The sequence below is a fragment of the Salvelinus fontinalis genome, chromosome 18 (genome assembly GCF_029448725.1).
Source record: "Salvelinus fontinalis isolate EN_2023a chromosome 18, ASM2944872v1, whole genome shotgun sequence".
NCBI lineage: Eukaryota > Metazoa > Chordata > Actinopteri > Salmoniformes > Salmonidae > Salvelinus > Salvelinus fontinalis.
The window spans coordinates 26,961,989-26,980,438 of record NC_074682.1 but is presented as its reverse complement, the minus strand read 5'-3'; the positions used below and the strand labels follow the sequence as shown (position 1 = coordinate 26,980,438).

Here is an 18,450-nt window from a genome sequence, read left to right as displayed (position 1 = left end):
GTGCCCTGCAGAAGACCGAGAAAAGAGAGACAGAGAAGGAAGGGGGTGATATAGAGTGGTCAAGTGGAGGAGAAAGGAGAGAGGGGGGTCAGGAAAAGAAAATGACTGACAGATAGATAGATAGATAGATAGATAGATAGATAGATAGATAGATAGATCAGGAGAGGAAAGAGGGAGAAGATCAGACAGGGAGGGTGCGAGAGAGAGCGAGGGAGAGAGTCTCAGACATTGCTTTGTCCTTGACATTCCTCTCCAATCCTTGAACCTCCTGCAGACTGGAGACGTGGGAGATATGTAACTAACTCCACACCCTCACAACCAACATACAGGGGGAAGGCACAGAGACCAATCAAATCACATTTGGCTGTGGACATAGCCCTTACATCATCCATCCGTGGCTCAGTGGTGGCTGGTGTGCGGACATATAAGAATGTCTCATTGTAATGACTGAAATGGAATGGATGGAAAGATATCAAACACCACAAACACATGGAAACCATTCCATTCACATGGATACCATTCCATTCACATGGATACCATTCCATTCACATGGATACCATTCCATTCACATGATACCATTCCATTCACTACATTCTAGCCATTATTATGAGCCAGTCCTCCTATATCTCCACCCACCAGCCACCACTGCTGTGGCCAAATCCCTAAAATCAGCTGTGGCCGTACTGCAGCCTAACAATCACTTGGGCACAATCTCTTGGGTACAATTTGGATAAAGCCTCCAGAAAAACAAACTAGGACGAACCAGGAAGCTTTAACAAAGTGCAATATTTGATATACTGTACAGTGTGTGGTGTGCTGCACTGAAACGTAGAGTTGCGAAGTTGTACTCAATTATGATTTTACCACAGTAAGATACTGTGGAATCTAGATAGATTATTTTAGAAGCTTCTTACTGCATGCGTATCCACCTTCCTCCGTCCATCCCTCCCATTCTTTCTGAGGACTCCTCTAAATGGGGGATGAGTGGGTTATGAAACATTTATGGCCACCAACACCTCTTTCCAAAAAGGTTTCCACATGTATTAAATAAACATGACGGTGTGATAATTATTGGACATCAGGGAGTAGAGACAGAGAATACCTTGGGACAAAAAGAGAATAGTTAGTGACGAGACAGGAGCGAGAACAGTGAGAAACTGTGACAAGAAGGGAGAGAGATCCAGAAAGAAACATAGAGAGAGGGGACAGATGTCGAAGTGAGATGTAAAGGGAGATTGAGTTGTAGAAGTGCACACTAATCCTAGTACACACTATCAAGTGTGGACTTCCAACTACACACCACCAAGTGTATACTACCAAGAAGTAGCATAGGAGAGAGGAGGGGAGAAGGCATGTTGTGTTCTACCTGGTTTTCCTCGTGAGTCACCCTCATCTGCTCCTTGAGGACGGAGGTGCGCGTCGCCTCCTCCTTACGTATCATCCTCTCCTTCTTCAGCTCGGGGCTCCAGAAGCTCTTGATGCTGTTGGTGGACGAGCCCAGCTTGCTGTCCTTCAGGTCCAGCTCTCTCCTCAGCAGGTCGTTCTCCCGCTGCATGTCCCGGAGTGTGGCCTGCATCTCCAGCAGCTCCCCCCCACCACCCCGTACCGCCTGCCGCAGCAGGGCAGACGGCACCCCCTGGTGGTGGTGGTGGTGCTGCAGCATGGACAGGGAGCCGAGGTCGCTGTAGGACAGCAGGTCAGTGTGGTGGCCCAGCCCCACCGTGGCGATGTTGGGGCTGCTGCCCATGGCCGTGACACGCCCCCCATACATGGCCCGGTTGGAGGCACGCCCCAGCGTCATCGTGCCCTTGGGGTAGGTGGCGGTGGAGCCCACTCCCTCATGGTCGCTCAGATACATGGGCCCGGATGTGGCGTAGGCAGCGTTTAGAGACTGGATGTTCTCCATGGAGAGCGTCTTGCCCCCTCCACTGCTCCCACCCCCACTACTGGCCCTCCGGTGGCCCAGCCTGGGGGACCTAGGCAGTCGTGGGGACCGTGCAGGGCTGCTCTCGATGTGGCCTACTGCTCGGGCACTGCCGTACATGTCCTGGGTGAGGGAGGTGTGGCCTGGGCTGGCCGGACGCACGCCACAGGGTCCTTACCAGGGGCGCGCTGCAACGATCACAGTGTAACCTCTCTCTGTGAGACACATAGGTGGCTCACTGCATGCCTGTGTGGGTGGAGGGCCTCAACGTCGACAGATCTGTGGAAATGGGAGAAGAATTTGTCATCATAATGACAAGAAATCAGCTGCATATTTTATGTGTTAGATAAAATAAAATAACTTCAAAAGCATATACAAAAAACATTCCTCTCTCTCTCTTTCACACACACACACACACACACACACACACACACACACACACACACACACACACACACACACACACACACACACACACACACACACACACACACACACACACACACACACACTAACCCCCCTGTAGGATTTGGTGGGTGTGGTGTTGTAAAGAGCTGCTCTCCTCCTGTTCACATTGACAGCTGGGTGAGTGAGTCACCAGCCTGTGGCTCTGTGGGTTTATGTTCCAGGAAGGGATTCCAATTCTAAGTGAACCCACTGGGAATCACAGCATCACCCTGGTTTCCCCCGGCCCAGGCACTCATCCCAGTCCTATTAGTGCTGACCCAGTCAGAAAGCAGAGAACACCTATCCTACTGTGCATAGTAGTACATAGTATAGCAACTATAGTATCATAAAGGCATAAAACCACGTGCCATGCCCATCTGACACTCCGAGGCAAATGATATTCAACGAGGGGCTATGCGTTCTATGGAAAATAATGAACGTCGTGGAAGGTGTGTTCCTCAAGGAACTGACCTTCCATGGAGTTGCATTATTTTCCAGAGAACGCATAGCCCCTCGCTGAATAGTTTCTTTTATACCATCGCTATTTAACTAGGCAAGTCAGTTAAGAACAAATTCTTATTTACAATGATGGCCTACCAAAAGCCCTCTCATATAAAAATATAGGACAAAACACACATCACGACAAGCGAGACAACACAACACTACATAAAGAGAGACCTAAGACAACAACATAGCAAGGCAGCAGCACATGACAACACAGCATGGTAGCAACACAACATGACAATAACATGGTAGCAACACAACATGGCAGTTGCACAACATGGTAGCAGCACAAAACATGGTACAAACATTATTGGGCACAAACAGCAAGAAGGTAGAGACAACAATACATTTGTATTTTATATGTAACCTTTATTTAACTAGCAAAGTCAGTTAAGAACAAATTCTTATTTACAATGACAGCCTATGCCAAATCTGGACGACGCTGGGCCAATTGTCCCCTATGGGACTCTTCTAGAGGCAAATCACGGCCGGATGTGATACAGCCTGGATTCAAACCAGTGACGCCTCTTGCACTGAGATGCAGTGCCTTAGACCGCTGCGCCACTCGGGAGCCCCATCACGCAAAGCAGCCACAACTGTCAGTAAGAGTGTAAATGATTGAGTCTTTGAATGAAGAGATTCAGATAAAACTGTCCAGTTTGAGTGTTTGTTGCCGCTTTAACACATTTGCCTCTAGAAATGTGTTCAACATCCACTGAAGAGCTAGCAAGTTGACTAGATAGTAGTTGCCGTGGTAACCAAACAAACAGACTAGTTTAGCTAACCAACAATCAGTCCTAGCTTGCCATTATGAAAATCGAATTCAACAATGCCAATAATGTTATGAATTTGACTTTTGCTGTCAAAAGCAACTCAAGCATAGAACATGTAAGAATAAACTACAGGCATTGAATTCTACTGTGCGTTATATGGGAAATAATGCACACACTAGAATGCCCCCTTCATGCCAATCAGAAAAACGTATTCAACAATGGCATGGTATAATTAAGCAATAAGGCCTGAGGGGGTGTGGTATATGGCCAATATACCATGGCTAAGGGCTGTTCTTCGGCTCGACGCATCACTGAGTGCTAGGATACAGGTCTCAGCCATGGTATGTTGGCCATATATCACAAACCCCGAGGTACCTTATTGCTATTATAAACTGGATACCAAAATAATGAGAGCAGTAAAAATAAATGTTTTGTCATGCCCATGGTATACGGTCTGATATACCATGGCTTTCAGCCAATCAGCATTCAGGGCTCGAATCACCCAGTTTATAATAATATATAATACATGTCAATAAGCAGTCACCTTAGTGAGTGACTGGGTATCAGTTAGAGACTACATCCCCCAGAGTTGCGCAAGCTTCCATTTCCTCTTCTGGAGCACTCAGCCATATGTAATCACTCTTATCCCTCCACACCCCAGGGTCACATTCACTAGACACCAAACGGAAGAAAATGGACTGAAACAGGGAGGGACTACCCTAATCTTGTTGAATAATTAACACTGGTTTTCATTTTCCGTTGCAAACTGTTTTGCTACGGTTTGCACTAATGAATAGGAACCAGGGGAAGGCAGAATGGCAGCAAGTGTACCTCATCTTTTGTGCTAAAAATAAAGACAAATGGAGCTTCTGCTGTTGTATTAATGGCACATTATCAAAGGGTAAAACAAATGTATTGTAATTGTCCATCTATAGACCTACATCATACAGCTGTGCTGTCATGGTATAGCTAAGGGCTCTATTCAGTCTCTAACGCTGAAGATCCACTTTATAGCACAAATGTTCCAGCGGTCACAGTTCACGGTAAACGCTGCATACGCCGGCTCAATCGGAAATTACCTTTACATTTTTAGGCGGGTCTTCCACGATACTTTGGTGATACGGATTTAATCCAGCCATTTAAATCTATGTTTCAAATTAATTGTAATTCCCACCTAGGAAACAGAGTACAGAGCGGTATGTGAACGTAATGCTTCCCACTGTAGGCTACTGCTAGTGTTTGCTGGACGCACATTAGCATGCACAGTAGGAGTGTGCATGTGAGCTCAATTCCATGTGGAGTCATTATACACCAGAGTCGTCAAATTTAGCTGAGCGGTTACAGCCTCCAGCATATGGTGTGTGTCCCAGATGGTATTCCCTATATTGTGCACTACTTTTGACCAGAGCCCTATGTGCCCTGGTCAAAAGTAGTTCACTATATAGGGAATAGGTGCCATTTGGGATGCTCGCCCAGTGTTATCAAAGGGCTCAGGAGGTACAGGAAGCAAATAGGGTTCTGGTAGGAGAAACCCAAAGATGAATGGCTGTTTTAAGTGATGATGGTGCTGTCTGTCTGTCTGTGGGAATAACTTGTTCGTACAGAAACAAGACATTTTTTTGAGCTCTGAAGGATTTACCAACATAATTGCTATTATTCTTTTGGCTGCTCTGTGTGTGTGTGTGTGGGGGGGGGGGGGGGGGGGGGTAGCGTAATAATGTGTACATGCACATGTGTGTGTACACTACAGCGTGTTGGTCTGAGTGTGAGCATGTAAAATGTGCTCAAAACGTCTCCCTCTCTATACTTACAAATCCATTCAACTGTTTTTGTTTTACACTGAACAAAAATATAAACGCAACATGTAAAGTATTGGTCTCATGTTTCATGACCTGAAATAAAAAATCCCAGAAATGTTCCATATGCTCAAAAAGCTTATTTCTCTTAAATGTTGTGCACAAATTTGTTCAGATCCCTGTTAGTGAGCATTTCTTCTTTGCCAAGATAATCCATCCACCTGACAGGCGTGGCATATCAAGAAGCTGATTAAACAGCATGATCATTACACAGGTGCACCTTCTGCTGAGGAAAATAAAATGCCACTCTAAAATGTAAAGTTTTGTCACAAAACACAATGCCACAGATGTCTCAAGTTTTGAGGGAGCATGAAATTGGTATTCTGACTGCAGGAATGTCCACCAGAGCTGTTGCCAGACAATTGAATGTTCATTTCTCTACCATAAGCTGCCTCCGATGTTGTTTTAGACAATTTGACAGTACTCCAACCGGCCTCACAACCGCAGACCAGGGGTGTTTCTCAAAATGCATACCACCGTGTTCCGAGCACGCAAATTGGAGCATGAGACCGTAGGAGCATGAGTCCAAATATGCGAAACGGAGCACAGAGGGCACTTCTCGAATGCGTACTCCGTTTGTAAATTTTTTTGAAGCATCGATGCAAGCTTCAACGGAAAGTATGCAAAGAAATAGGATGCAACCACTTAAAAAATGAAGAACATTTTCTTGAAATCATTATTTGAGCTGAAGCGAGAGCAAATACACTCCTACTTCGGAATGAAATGCTGCCTATTCACATCTCATATGTTGCCTGACTACAATATTGTATATTGATACGTTAATAAATACATGCTGTGTTCATTTTGGCATGGTTACCTGCCTACAATACCCACTGTAGTGTGAATAGGTCGCAAGCCCATAATAAGTCAATAGAGCTAACTGGCTAGCTACTACTGTTAGCTAGCCAGATAGCCACAAAGAATTGTTAGCTAGCTACCCACAAAGAATTGACATCTACCTTCGATAACATTGGTTTTAGGTAATTTTTGCCTGTTATACTATCTGGTTAGCTACATTATTACGATTCACATATAGCTATCTGATAGTTATGAAGTAAAACGTTTGCTTTGTGTATATCTTGTTTCATCTCTATTGCCACTGTCCTGGCTAGAAGAAGGAAGGTTCAGTAAATGGGTAAGTCCATAGTAAGTCAATAGGGCTAACTGACTAGTCACAAAGAATTGTTAGCTAGCTACCCATGAAGAATTGACATCTACTGTACCTTGCATAACATTAGTTTTAGGTTATGTTTGGCTAGCTAGATTACAAGGATTCACATAAATCCAGCTGATAATTATGAAACAAAATGTTTGCTTTGTGTATATCTTGTTTGGTCTCTATTGTTGTCATTGTCTTAGCTGAAAGAAAGTTTGGTGAATGGGGAGAAGCAAGTGCTTCTCAAATGTAACGTTTTATCCTTTCTCCACACTCTCGTCATCACAAGAACATACTCAAGAAAACGTCCTCGGAGACGGCACTTGGCGCATGAGAGTGCGCAGCACGGTAGTATGCATATTGAGAAAAACCCCAGGTGTATGGCGTCATGTGGCTCAGCGGTTTGCTGATGTCAACGTTGTGAACAGAGGGCCCCATGGTGGCTGTGGGTTATGGTATGTGCAGGCATAAGTTACGGACAACGAACACAATTGCATTTTATCAATGCCAATTTAAACGCATAGAGGTGCCGTGATGAGATCCTGAGGCCCTTTGTGAGGCCCATTTTTTTAAGGTATGTGTTTATCTGTATTCCCAGTCATGTGAAATTCTAATATTAGGGCCTTATGAATTTATTTTAATTGACTGATTTCCTTATATGAACTGTAACTCAGTAAAACCTTTGAAATGATTGCATAATGTGTTTATATATTTCTTCAGTTTGGTTTGCTGATTTTCTGTGAGGAAGTAATGATAATGTACATTTCGTGTACATGTTTGAATATTATTAAGTTTCAGGTATTTTAGGTATCCAAAGTGGTGGTTATGTCTGTATGTAGTCAGATTCTACAACTGAATATGAGAATATGGCTGTGTCCCGGGTAGCACCCTATTCCCTGTGTAGTCCACTACTTTTGACCAGAGCCCTGGTCAGGGGTGATGCCCTATATGGGGAATGGTGAGGCATTTGGGACGTACCCTAAAATACAATTTTACAACAATCAAGCAGCATCATCAGGTTCTAGATTTTCCAGTACCATCAGTAGTCTTCTAAACACTTTAGTGTCACACATTTACAGCAACTTTCCCAAAATTCTCTGGTTTTCCAAAAATGCAGGGTTTCTGGGATTTTGGGAAAGTTACTGGAATTTCGCAACACTTAGCCACTCCCAGTAGCACTCTCAGACTCTAGCCAATCATCTTTGAGCCACATGGTGGTTGTATGTAAGTGTTATGTAATGCAATGTTTTTAGATTTTAGATGTGTTATTGTTAGACCACTTATTTTACCTCATGTTATGAGGCTGTGTGTTATACCCAGGCTCTTCAGTGTCAATCTAACATTGTATTTATTTGTCCCAGTGCCAGTCTGTTTGTGCTATCATGCCAACTTAATGGAGTTGGCAAAAGCACAAACAGATCTGGGAACAGACTCATTTTGTTAGGCTCCAGTGTAAAAAAGTGCAATATGTCTAAGAGCATCTTCCATTTTATTCCCTCCCTCCCTCCCTCCTTCCTTTCTTTCCATTTATTTCTAATAAGATTCTATTATCAAGTCAAACATTTAATTGGTTGTAGCTGTTCTTCATGGTCCCTCCCACTGCCCTCTCATTTTGATTTGATTGGTTGTATTATGACGAAGATGACTGAGATGTGGTTGTCCCACCTAGCTATCTTAAGATGGCCTGAGAACTTTAGATGAACTGTAAGTTACTCTGGATAAGTGTGTCTGCATTTAATTACTCAAATGTAAATGTATTATCAGAATAACTGGGCTGTTTTAAGGGATGGTGTTGTCTGTCTGTCTGTGGTGATAACTGGGCTGTATTCTTCCTTCCTTCCGGGCCACACTTGCATCATCTTCTCAGAAGACATGGTTTCCATGGTGACTGCATTGTCTGGGCTTACAGCGATAAAGCACCTGGGTTGGCAGTCCTCTTACACCACGCTAACTTAAGTTTGAAAAGGCAAGAAAAAAGAGTATTCCTGTGAATTCCGGTGTGGGTGGATAGAGGAAGGAGAAAGGAAATGTGAGAGTGACTACAGATGGTCTGGTCACCTGTACCATTCACTCCTCCCTCCATGCCAGGGTAAGGGCGAGGACAAGATGGCCACTATCTTTACCGGAACCATTATGTGTCTGCCCTACAGCCAGACCTGACTTTGCCTATAGCACTGCACCACCTCTCCCTTTCAGAATCAAATAGTGATGTGATATGGCTGTATGTCTGTCTATGAAGTGCCACAAGGATATTGGAGGTAATGAAAGTATTTTACAGCCTAGTGTTTGGAAATTACAATGACCATAGGACTTGGCAAGACAGCAGAAACAGATCTGGGTCATGGCTAAGCATTTTGGGGACAAGATAGAAATATTGAAGAAATACCTGTGAGAAAATACATAAGTAGAGGCAATTACAACAACACGATGACAGTTTTCTGCAACAAGAAGCTTTAAAATGGGATGCGAGTGTTACAAATACAAAATGACAGAGTGAATCAAATGAAATCCATTGGAAAGGGTGTAATATGTCAGCCTACATCAGCTGAGAGGACTGAAGCAGTTGTATTGGCTAAACAAGTTGCTTTTTCAGCAGTCAGTCCCTCAGAGGCTGTAGCTAATTAAGCTCAAAGAAGTTAAACAACATGCATATCAGGAGGCTGGCAATTCTTATCTTCAATTGGCTGCCAATGGCTACAAATTGTTTGTAAAGTCTGTAGTGGAAATGTTGGAAAAGCATCAAGAACTGCATGTGGCCAGCTGGGTTCAAACTCCAGGTCTCCTGGGTGCAACAATACCTTGCTATCCCACTGAGCTAAAGCCTATGTCTTCTGTCTGTGAAGCCACATCAACACAGGAGCCTACAATCCTCTCCCATTAACGCGGTCAGGGGTTGTAGCGCAGAATCGACCCAACATCAGTGCTGAATCCACAAACAGCGTTAGCGCTAACTGCGGTGCTGTCCATTGTGCTGAACCAAGAGTCAAACACATTGCATATATTTGCATATGCAATCAACAAGCCAGACGATGATAATATTCTTAGCCTAATAAAGGCAGGTGTTATGCGGCAGATAGGCGTAAGCAGCTGTGGTGTTTGCGAGGGCCAAAATAACTATAAGCGAAGGACTGTGCAGAAGAAATTGTCGTCGGAGATTCAGAGATGTGGCACGGAATTGGTCGCACATATAGGCCCTGGGTGTTTCTGTGTAAATAAATAATGATGCTTTTGGTTTTGGGGCTGTCTACATTTCTATAAGGCCATGTCATTTTCCTTTCATCAACCACGCACAACCTTTGAAAACCTTTATTTTGGTGGCCTTTACTCTTGCCATGATGGAATCGAAATCCACATAAGACCACAGCAGTGTCTCTCTAAATATCATTATAAATCACATAATTACACGCCAATGTGGTATCATTGTTCTAGTCACAAATGGATGTAAATGGTCAATGTTTCAGCCATCATGCATACGGTACCTTAGGCTAGAGTTTGAATACAAACATTCACACCAGGACGTTATTTAAAATGTACTCAAAATCGGCACGACTCGTGCCGCACGAGGTCAGCTGCATAGGCTACAACTGTGCAGAATAATTACGTGGGGCAAATTATGTATATGGGCTACTAAGTAGGCTACATAATATTGAATGACCATCATCAAGCGTTACCATTGACAAGACACCCAACCCCACAATTGAAATCACTCCCCTTGCCTTTCATTATTGGTTGAGATCAGATAGCAGAAAAACGTTTTTCCTAATGGCTGTCACCTTTGTCAGTTAGCCAACATGAAATGTCAATTTCTAAAGGGGGTTCATTAGTTTGAGGGGGGACATGTAGCTGTAGGGTTCTTCTCATATCGCTTTTAAAAAATTGTTGGAACATAAAACGATAATGTTTAGTTGCCAAATATCCTAAATGACATACAGTATCAATAAGATCCAGGTATCAATATTGTAAAATATTTCTAATTCATAATGACCTCATCTGTAAAATGCTTCCCTCTGAATTATTCTAATAAGGAAATATATGATATAATGAAACCCTGGGGCATGACAGACGTTTAACATGTCGAATTGTCACTGTCATGCCCGTGATATTTCGTGTTTCTCGGGACTATATACATTTTATCTAAATGCAATGTGATAGTGTATGACAGTTAGCCACTAGATGTATAAAACCGTATACATTACAGAGCACTGGGCCCTATTAAGATAAAATACGATTCTAACGCCCTCGAAATCCTTTATATTGAAAATTAAATAGACACATATGCAATTCTTTCACCTTTCCTGGACACCGATTCTACTCGAAATGAGCCGACAATCAAATTAGATTTTCACCCGGATCGAATGAGTGAAATGGGCCTATACATGATAAAAACAGTGACTACAAATTACCTTGCCTACCGTACGTTTTTCCCATGCATGCATCTACTATACAATCCAACGAAAGGATTGGGAGTGATGTTTTACGCACACATCGAAAACACTTCACTATTTACACATTTAGTGAGTCAGTACTGCTCTATATCATACATATCAGCATTGATCTTGAATAAATCAAATAGAAATTTACCTTTTTCTACAGTTAATTCCTCTCCATCACCTTTCAGAGACAGCAACTCCATTCACACCAGTCTAGCATCCTGCGCTGTCATTGGGCAGCGGACACGCGCTCTCTCTCGCTACCTACTACAGAGCAGCACAGTCTGATTTAAAGGGACAGTCAAAAGAGAGCAGAGTATTGAACCATCGAAACGTGAATGTGTAATCCCAAAATAGAAATCTAATTTTTCAACTCACAAATGTATCAGACTTAATCATTAACCTCCCTGCTTTTTATGGTCACCATCCTCACGGGTGTAATATGGGGGGTGTAGGTTTAACAACTTATTTAGTTAGTTGAGGAATTGTTTGGTAACTGGCTGGTGCAGTTTGCCAACCCCCGCCACCCCCAATATCATCTAGTCTAATTTCACAGCCACTGTGCCATCAATCACTATTATGCACCATTAACTACTGTGTTCAACAGAGATTACAGTTCATCCAGGCTTGTCATCCCCTATAACTCTTATCATTTGTGTGCTGATTTTATGACCTTTTCTAAATGTGTCTCATGCAAAATAGTCTGTGCTGATTGGTTGAAGCATCTCAGGCCCATTTTATGCTCAGCTCATAGCATTGAGAGTGCTCTGATTTGCTTGGCTGCCTTCTGCTTTCCAAATGGCACCCTATTCCCTATATAGTGCACTATTCCCTACTGTATATAGTGCACTAAAAGTAGTGCATGCATATAGGGAATAGTGGGGCTCAGTGGGGAGGTGTGGGGAGGTGTAGGGAGTATCCTCAATTCAGGAAAATGCCTCTGGACGTAGGATAATATTTTGTTCTTGAATGGAATAAACCCATGTCCCTTGGGGGGAAACTTTTCAGTTGTACTGGGAATGGATGGAGTTTGGATGAAGACAGATGTTTACCACCTACTGTAGCAGGGAGACCAGAGGGAGAGAAAATAGAACAGAAGAGAGCGATGCAGTGAAGAACAGGAATCTTCTCAAAGCAAGCCATACCTGAAGCAGATAGAATTGTTCGGATAGGATTATCTTTTTATTGTATTTACATTTTTCATTTTAGTCATTTAGCAGATGCTCTTATCCAGGACGACTTACAGTTAGTGCATTCATCTTCAGATAGCTAGGTGGGACAACCACATCTTCAGATAGCTAGGTGGGACAACCACATCTTCAGATAGCTAGGTGGGACAACCACATCTTCAGATAGCTAGGTGGGACAACCACATCTTCAGATAGCTAGGTGGGACAACCACATCTTCAGATAGCTAGGTGGGACAACCACATCTTCAGATAGCTAGGTGGGACAACCACATCTTCAGATAGCTAGGTGGGACAACCACATCTTCAGATAGCTAGGTGGGACAACCACATCTTCAGATAGCTAGGTGGGACAACCACATCTTCAGATAGCTAGGTGGGACAACCACATCTTCAGATAGCTAGGTGGGACAACCACATCTTCAGATAGCTAGGTGGGACAACCACATCTTCAGATAGCTAGGTGGGACAACCACATCTTCAGATAGCTAGGTGGGACAACCACATCTTCAGATAGCTAGGTGGGACAACCACATCTTCAGATAGCTAGGTGGGACAACCACATCTTCAGATAGCTAGGTGGGACAACCACATCTTCAGATAGCTAGGTGGGACAACCACATCTTCAGATAGCTAGGTGGGACAACCACATCTTCAGATAGCTAGGTGGGACATCCACATCTTCAGATAGCTAGGTGGGACAACCACATCTCACATGTGTGGTGCTGGTTAAGTGTTCTTTTATTATTTATTATTATTTTGGGGATTGGGCTGAGCTGGAGCTGCCCTCCCGTAGGGGTGGGACGGCCAAGAGACCTGAGGTGGGAGAACAGAGTGCTCGGATTGGGATGTAGGGTTTGAACATAGCCTGAAGGTAGGGAGAGGCAGTTCCTCTTGCTACTCCATAAGCAAGCACCCTGGTCTTGTAGTGAATGCGAGCTTCAGCTTGAAGCTAGTGGAGGGTGCTGAGGAGCGAGGTGACATGAGAGAACTTGGGAAGGTTGAAATCCAGGTGTGCTGCTGCGTTCTGGATAAATTGCAGGGGTTTGATGGCACAAGCGGGGAGCCCAGCCAACAGCGAGTTGCAGTAGTCCAGATGGGAGATGACAAGTGTCTGGATTAGGACTTGCGCAGCTTCCTGTGTGAGGTAGGTTCGTACTCTAAGGATGTTGTAGAGCATGAACCTGCAGGAGCGTCACTGCTTTGATGTTTGCAGAGAATGACAGTGTTGTCCAGGGTCATGGTTCTTTGCACTCTGGGAGGGCGACACTGTACAGTTGACAACCGTGATGGCGAGGTCTTTGAGCAGGCAGGCCTTCCCCGGGAGGAACAGCAGTTCTGTCTTGTCGAGGTTGAGCTTGAGGTGGGTCTACATCCAAGTTGAGATATCTGCCAGTCACATTGAGATGTTGCCACCTGGATGTCAGAAGGGGAAAGAAGAAAAGTAGTTGAGTGTCATCCGCACAGCAATTATAGGAGAGACCATGTGAGAATATAACAGAGCCGAGTGAGTTGGTGTATAGAAAGAAGAGGAGAGGGCCTAGAACCGAGCCATGGGGGACACCAGTAGTGAGGGTATGTGGTGCAGACACAGTTCCTCTCCATGTCACCTGGTAGGAGCGACGTGCCAGGTAGGACGCAATCCAAGTTCACGGTGTCAAAGGCAGCGGATAGATCTAGGAGGATGACAACAGAGGAGAGTCAGCTTTGGCAGTGCGGAGAGCCTCTGGGACACAGAGAACAGCAGTCTCGGTTGAGTGACCCGTCTTGAAGCCTGACTGGTTAGGGTCAAGAAGATTGTTTTGAGAGAGATAACGAGAAAGTTGATCAGACAGCACACTCGTGTTTTGGAAGGAAAAGAAAGAAGGGACACAGGTCTATAGTTTTTTTGTGTGGTTCCTTGAGGAGGCACTATATGAGGAGGTTCCTTACCTATATAGTGCACTACTTTTGACCAGAGCCATAAGTGTGCCATTATGACACCAATGAATCACAATCAACACACAATACAATCTGGTTGTTTGTTTATGTGTCATAGGTGGTTGTTACTGTGTGTGCGTGCGAGGTGTAGCTATAGGATGGTGAAATAGGTGGTTCCTCTATGGGTCGGTGTTGGGTGTGTTACCTGGCTGTGGGGGTCTCCGTTCTATAAGCCAGTGAATCAGCCAACGACTCTCTCAGAATCAGAGAGCCTTAGAGCCCTGCCTTCAGTGCCTTGGAATCATTAATCACATGATGAATTCTCCCATCGTCATGGTGATGGCAGCCCAGGTTCCTTCCTTCCTGTGTACAGCCAGCGCTGACTCATAAAATAAGTGGCCATCGCCACGGCGACCCAGCACACTGTAAATCGATCTGAGTGCATTACATTTACATCGCACATCATGACTTCGCTATGAGGTGTGCATTCCGCCCAGAGAAGAATAGCATCACTAAACCTTACAGGCTCTTCTGTGGATGTGAGTGATGTTAATGTTGAAAATAAAAAAGTCCCCTCAGTACAGACCCACCCCCCTGTAGACATGCACATGCTCGCAACTGTGCTGCAAACACTGACGATGAATGTGGCTGACAGGCTCAAGAGAGAAGATCATAGAACCATTATGCACACACGAATGCGCGCACACACGTGCATGTACACACACACAGAGAGATACCTGTTCATTAATCACACATTCATTAATTCACTGTCCTGTTTCTATATAGTCAGGTCAGAATATTCTTTAGCTCCCCTCTATGCAGTGTGTGCCTCCCTCTTAAGAAAGTGTGGAGGAATGGGGAGAAGGGAGGGGGGTATTGATTATGCAGTCTAGAGGAATCTCCCGCATGCCATGCACATTGGAAGGGCCGGGGTCTGTGACTGGAAGGTTGGAGAGGAAAACCAGAGGGTGCGTTCATTCATTTCTCTCCTCACCCTCCTTTTTTATTTCTCATCCCTTCCTTTTTACTTACTAATGTTTGTGTAACTGTAATTAATTTAGACATAATGCTGCTGGCTGATTCACAGTCTGTGGCTGATTCAATCTGCTCTCTGTTGGCCTCTGCTTGTTGACTGGGACACGCACCAGAACATCAACGACGGGTTCTTCTGAATACATTTTTCACAGAGCAATTCTCAGACGGTTCTCTTGCGTAGAAATGATCTTATAATTATTTTCAGTAATCAGTGATAATGATGGGATAAACACTCAACTAATCACACATCTGCAAACTCATCTTCCTGGTTTCTCTTTCTGCATCTGAAGCAAGCTGTTGTCATCCCCTGTCTCACTGTTGAAGAGGTGTGCTCTCCCACTGTCTGAATTGTTTACTTGGATCCCCATTAGCTTTTGCAGAAGCAGCAGCTACTGTTCCTGGGGTCCACAAAAAAAACACAAAACATGACAAGTAACAAAACATTGATCCACTGATAGACAAGGACATTCACACACATTTTAAATACAACGATATACAAACATTATAACTAAAAACGAATGTAAACAATACAATAAAACAATGATGTGTGTGTTAGTTTCTGTGTATCCCCTTACAGTCCCTGCCGTACCATGAAATGTTTTTTAATCTTTTTTAATGTTACTGTTTGCTGAGTGTGACGACCCTCCCATTCTGTCTACCGTTTTCTCTCTCTCCTTGCTCTTGTTTCCCTATTAGGATGCCGGTGGGTGGAGTTGGGAGGGTCGTCAGCTACATGGGGAACACCTGGGCCCACTCTCCCAGGATAAAATCACCACTTCCCCATTCATCAAGGAGACTCTCTCCATACAGACACTTTGATAGATTTTGTTGCGTTTGGTTGTGCTTTTTGGTAGTTTGTTTTAGCATCTTTCAACACCTTGCATTATCACATTCATCCATGCAAAACATTCACTTACACTACTGATTACACACACCATTGTATATTATACATAGTTTCTTTATTTAATAAATATATATTTTGTTACTTCTTATCTCCACGTGTCTCCCTTTTGTTACGGGCTTTGAGCCGGTTCGTGACAAGTGGGGGCTCGTCCGGGATCTTTGAACGTATTGGTTTGGGAGAACGTGGAGGTACGTGTTTGGTTTGCGTATTTTGTTTGAATTTGATAGGCCCAGTATTGGTGGCCTTTGTTGTTTGGTTTGTGGGTTGCGTTGGAGAGAGTATAATGGTTAGTTTCCAGGCCCTGCCCAGCCTGGAAACTCTTGTTCTACTTTCTGTTGGGACATCGGTCTGAGGTGAGTAATCGGCTGTGTACCTCAGTGGGAGATTTGGGTTGGGTAGTGGAACTTGCTACCCGGAGCTATAGCCTTTTTACCTCTGATAGGCTTAGCGACCTGTTTCATTTTTGAAATATGTTGGGCATGGTTAATGTTTGTTATTTTTGTGTGGTGTCTGTGGACTGAGCAGTTGTCTCGGGGGCACATCCGTGGCTTGGTGGAATCTACCAGCGTGCTGGGTGGTTTATTTCCATGCCAGCGGGCTACAGTGCGTAAATACCCACCGCAAATCCGCACGAAGACTAGGGTTGAGTTAATGTAGGTTTGGGGAAGCTCCGTATCTCATCTCTCTTCTGTGGTGCTCAGGGTGATTGTCATTTCTCTGGTTGTGGTCTGGTGTGCTCAGCAGAGGGGAAGAGTGATAATATTTTTTTTTGACTATGGCGTCTTATGTATATGAGTTCATTCGCTTTCCATCAGAGGAATTGTTAGACTTAGGTACTAAAGAACAGCTGTTGAAGGTGGCTGAACATTACAAGGTTGAAATTAGTGATAAACGTCTAAAGAATTCTATTAGGTTGATATTGAAGGCCAATCTGATGGAGAGTGGTATTCTTGAAGTTACCACTGGACCAGCTTCTGCTGAGGAGTCATCTCCCCGTAATGTTACAATGGCCATTCAATCGGTTAGTCCTAGTAGTCTTCTTTTTGAACAGCAGAAAGAACTGCTCCTGTTACAGCTGCAGCATGATCGTGAGAAGCTAGAGCATGATCGGCAGCATGATCGTGACAAGCTAAATCATGATCGTGTAAAGTATGAAAAGGAATTAGCATTTAAACAAGATATGGAGATGGCTAAAATCAAGTTGCAACAAGAACGGATAGAGTTGATTAGGGAAGGAAAGATTTCAGGGGAGAGTTTGTTCTGGGAAGGTGACCAAGAGTTACCTAGGGGTCGTTCCTCTTTTGGTCGTGCCCCGGACATATTTGATATTGTTGGGAACTTACGGTTATTGCCTCAGTTTAATGAAAAGGACCCTGAGACATTCTTTTTGTTGTTTGAGCGTGTTGCTGACGCTAGGAGTTGGCCTGATTCTGACCGCACCTTAATGTTGCAGTGTGTGCTGACTGGTAAAGCGCAGGAAGCATATTCAGCTCTTAGTGTACACGACAGTACCTGTTATGATAAGGTTAAAATGGCTGTGTTGCAGATTTATGAATTGGTCCCTGAGGCTTACCGCCAACGATTTAGAACTTTAAAAAGGGATGATCAACAGACTCATGTGGAGTTTGCGCGACAATTATCTGTACAGTTTAATCGCTGGTGTTCTGCCTCTGCAGTTGTGACTTTCCAAGGGCTGTGTGATCTGATTATGTTAGAGCAATTTAAGGACACAATCCCTGATCGTATTGCCACGTATATTAACGAACGAAAAGTAAAGAATGTCGTTGAAGCAGCGGTTTTGGCGGATGAGTATATGTTAACTCACAAAAGAGTCTTTGCAGAGCCCCGTATTCGGAATGAGTGGGGGCGTTCGGATAGATTTGGGCTTCGCTCACCGAGATACTTTGGTTCACGGGCAGAGTTCAATTCAACTAGGGTTGAGCCTGAATCCCGTGGAAGAGCTGACTTTGGGCAAGAGTGTCATTACTGTCATGATTCAGGTCATTGGAAAAACGAATGTCCGGTTCTCAGGGAAAAGGACAAATTCAGTACGCGTGATTACGTTAAATCTAAGCCTACGGCGTTAGCTGCGCCTGTTTCACATCAGTTCACTCATGACACATGGTCTCAGGGGCAGGTGAAAGTCCATATTCACTCAGGCTATTTACCTTTCATTACGGAAGGTTTTGTGTCTATATTAGGGAGTAAGGAATTGGTGCCAGTGAAGATCTTGAGAGACACAGGTGCCTCCGAATCGTTTGTGTTGGAGTCTGTGTTACCCTTTTCAGCTGAGACTGATTCGGGGAAGAGTGTT

General features: G+C 44.1%; 1 protein-coding gene across 12 annotated transcripts in view; it reads right to left on the bottom strand.

Moving 5' to 3' along the window:
* LOC129815233 (ERC protein 2-like) overlaps positions 1-11,351 on the bottom strand; it is a 96,383-nt gene extending 85,032 nt beyond the window's left edge. For all 12 annotated transcript variants that reach the window (XM_055868825.1, XM_055868830.1, XM_055868834.1 and 9 more), the window contains exons 1-2: positions 11,242-11,351; positions 1,367-2,203 (exon numbers count right to left, since the gene is read on the bottom strand). In XM_055868825.1, coding sequence (XP_055724800.1) covers positions 1,367-2,044 — 678 coding nt within the window. In that variant the 5' untranslated portion in view covers positions 2,045-2,203; positions 11,242-11,351. The remainder of the gene's footprint in view (positions 1-1,366; positions 2,204-11,241) is intronic.
* Positions 11,352-18,450: the final 7,099 nt, after the last annotated feature.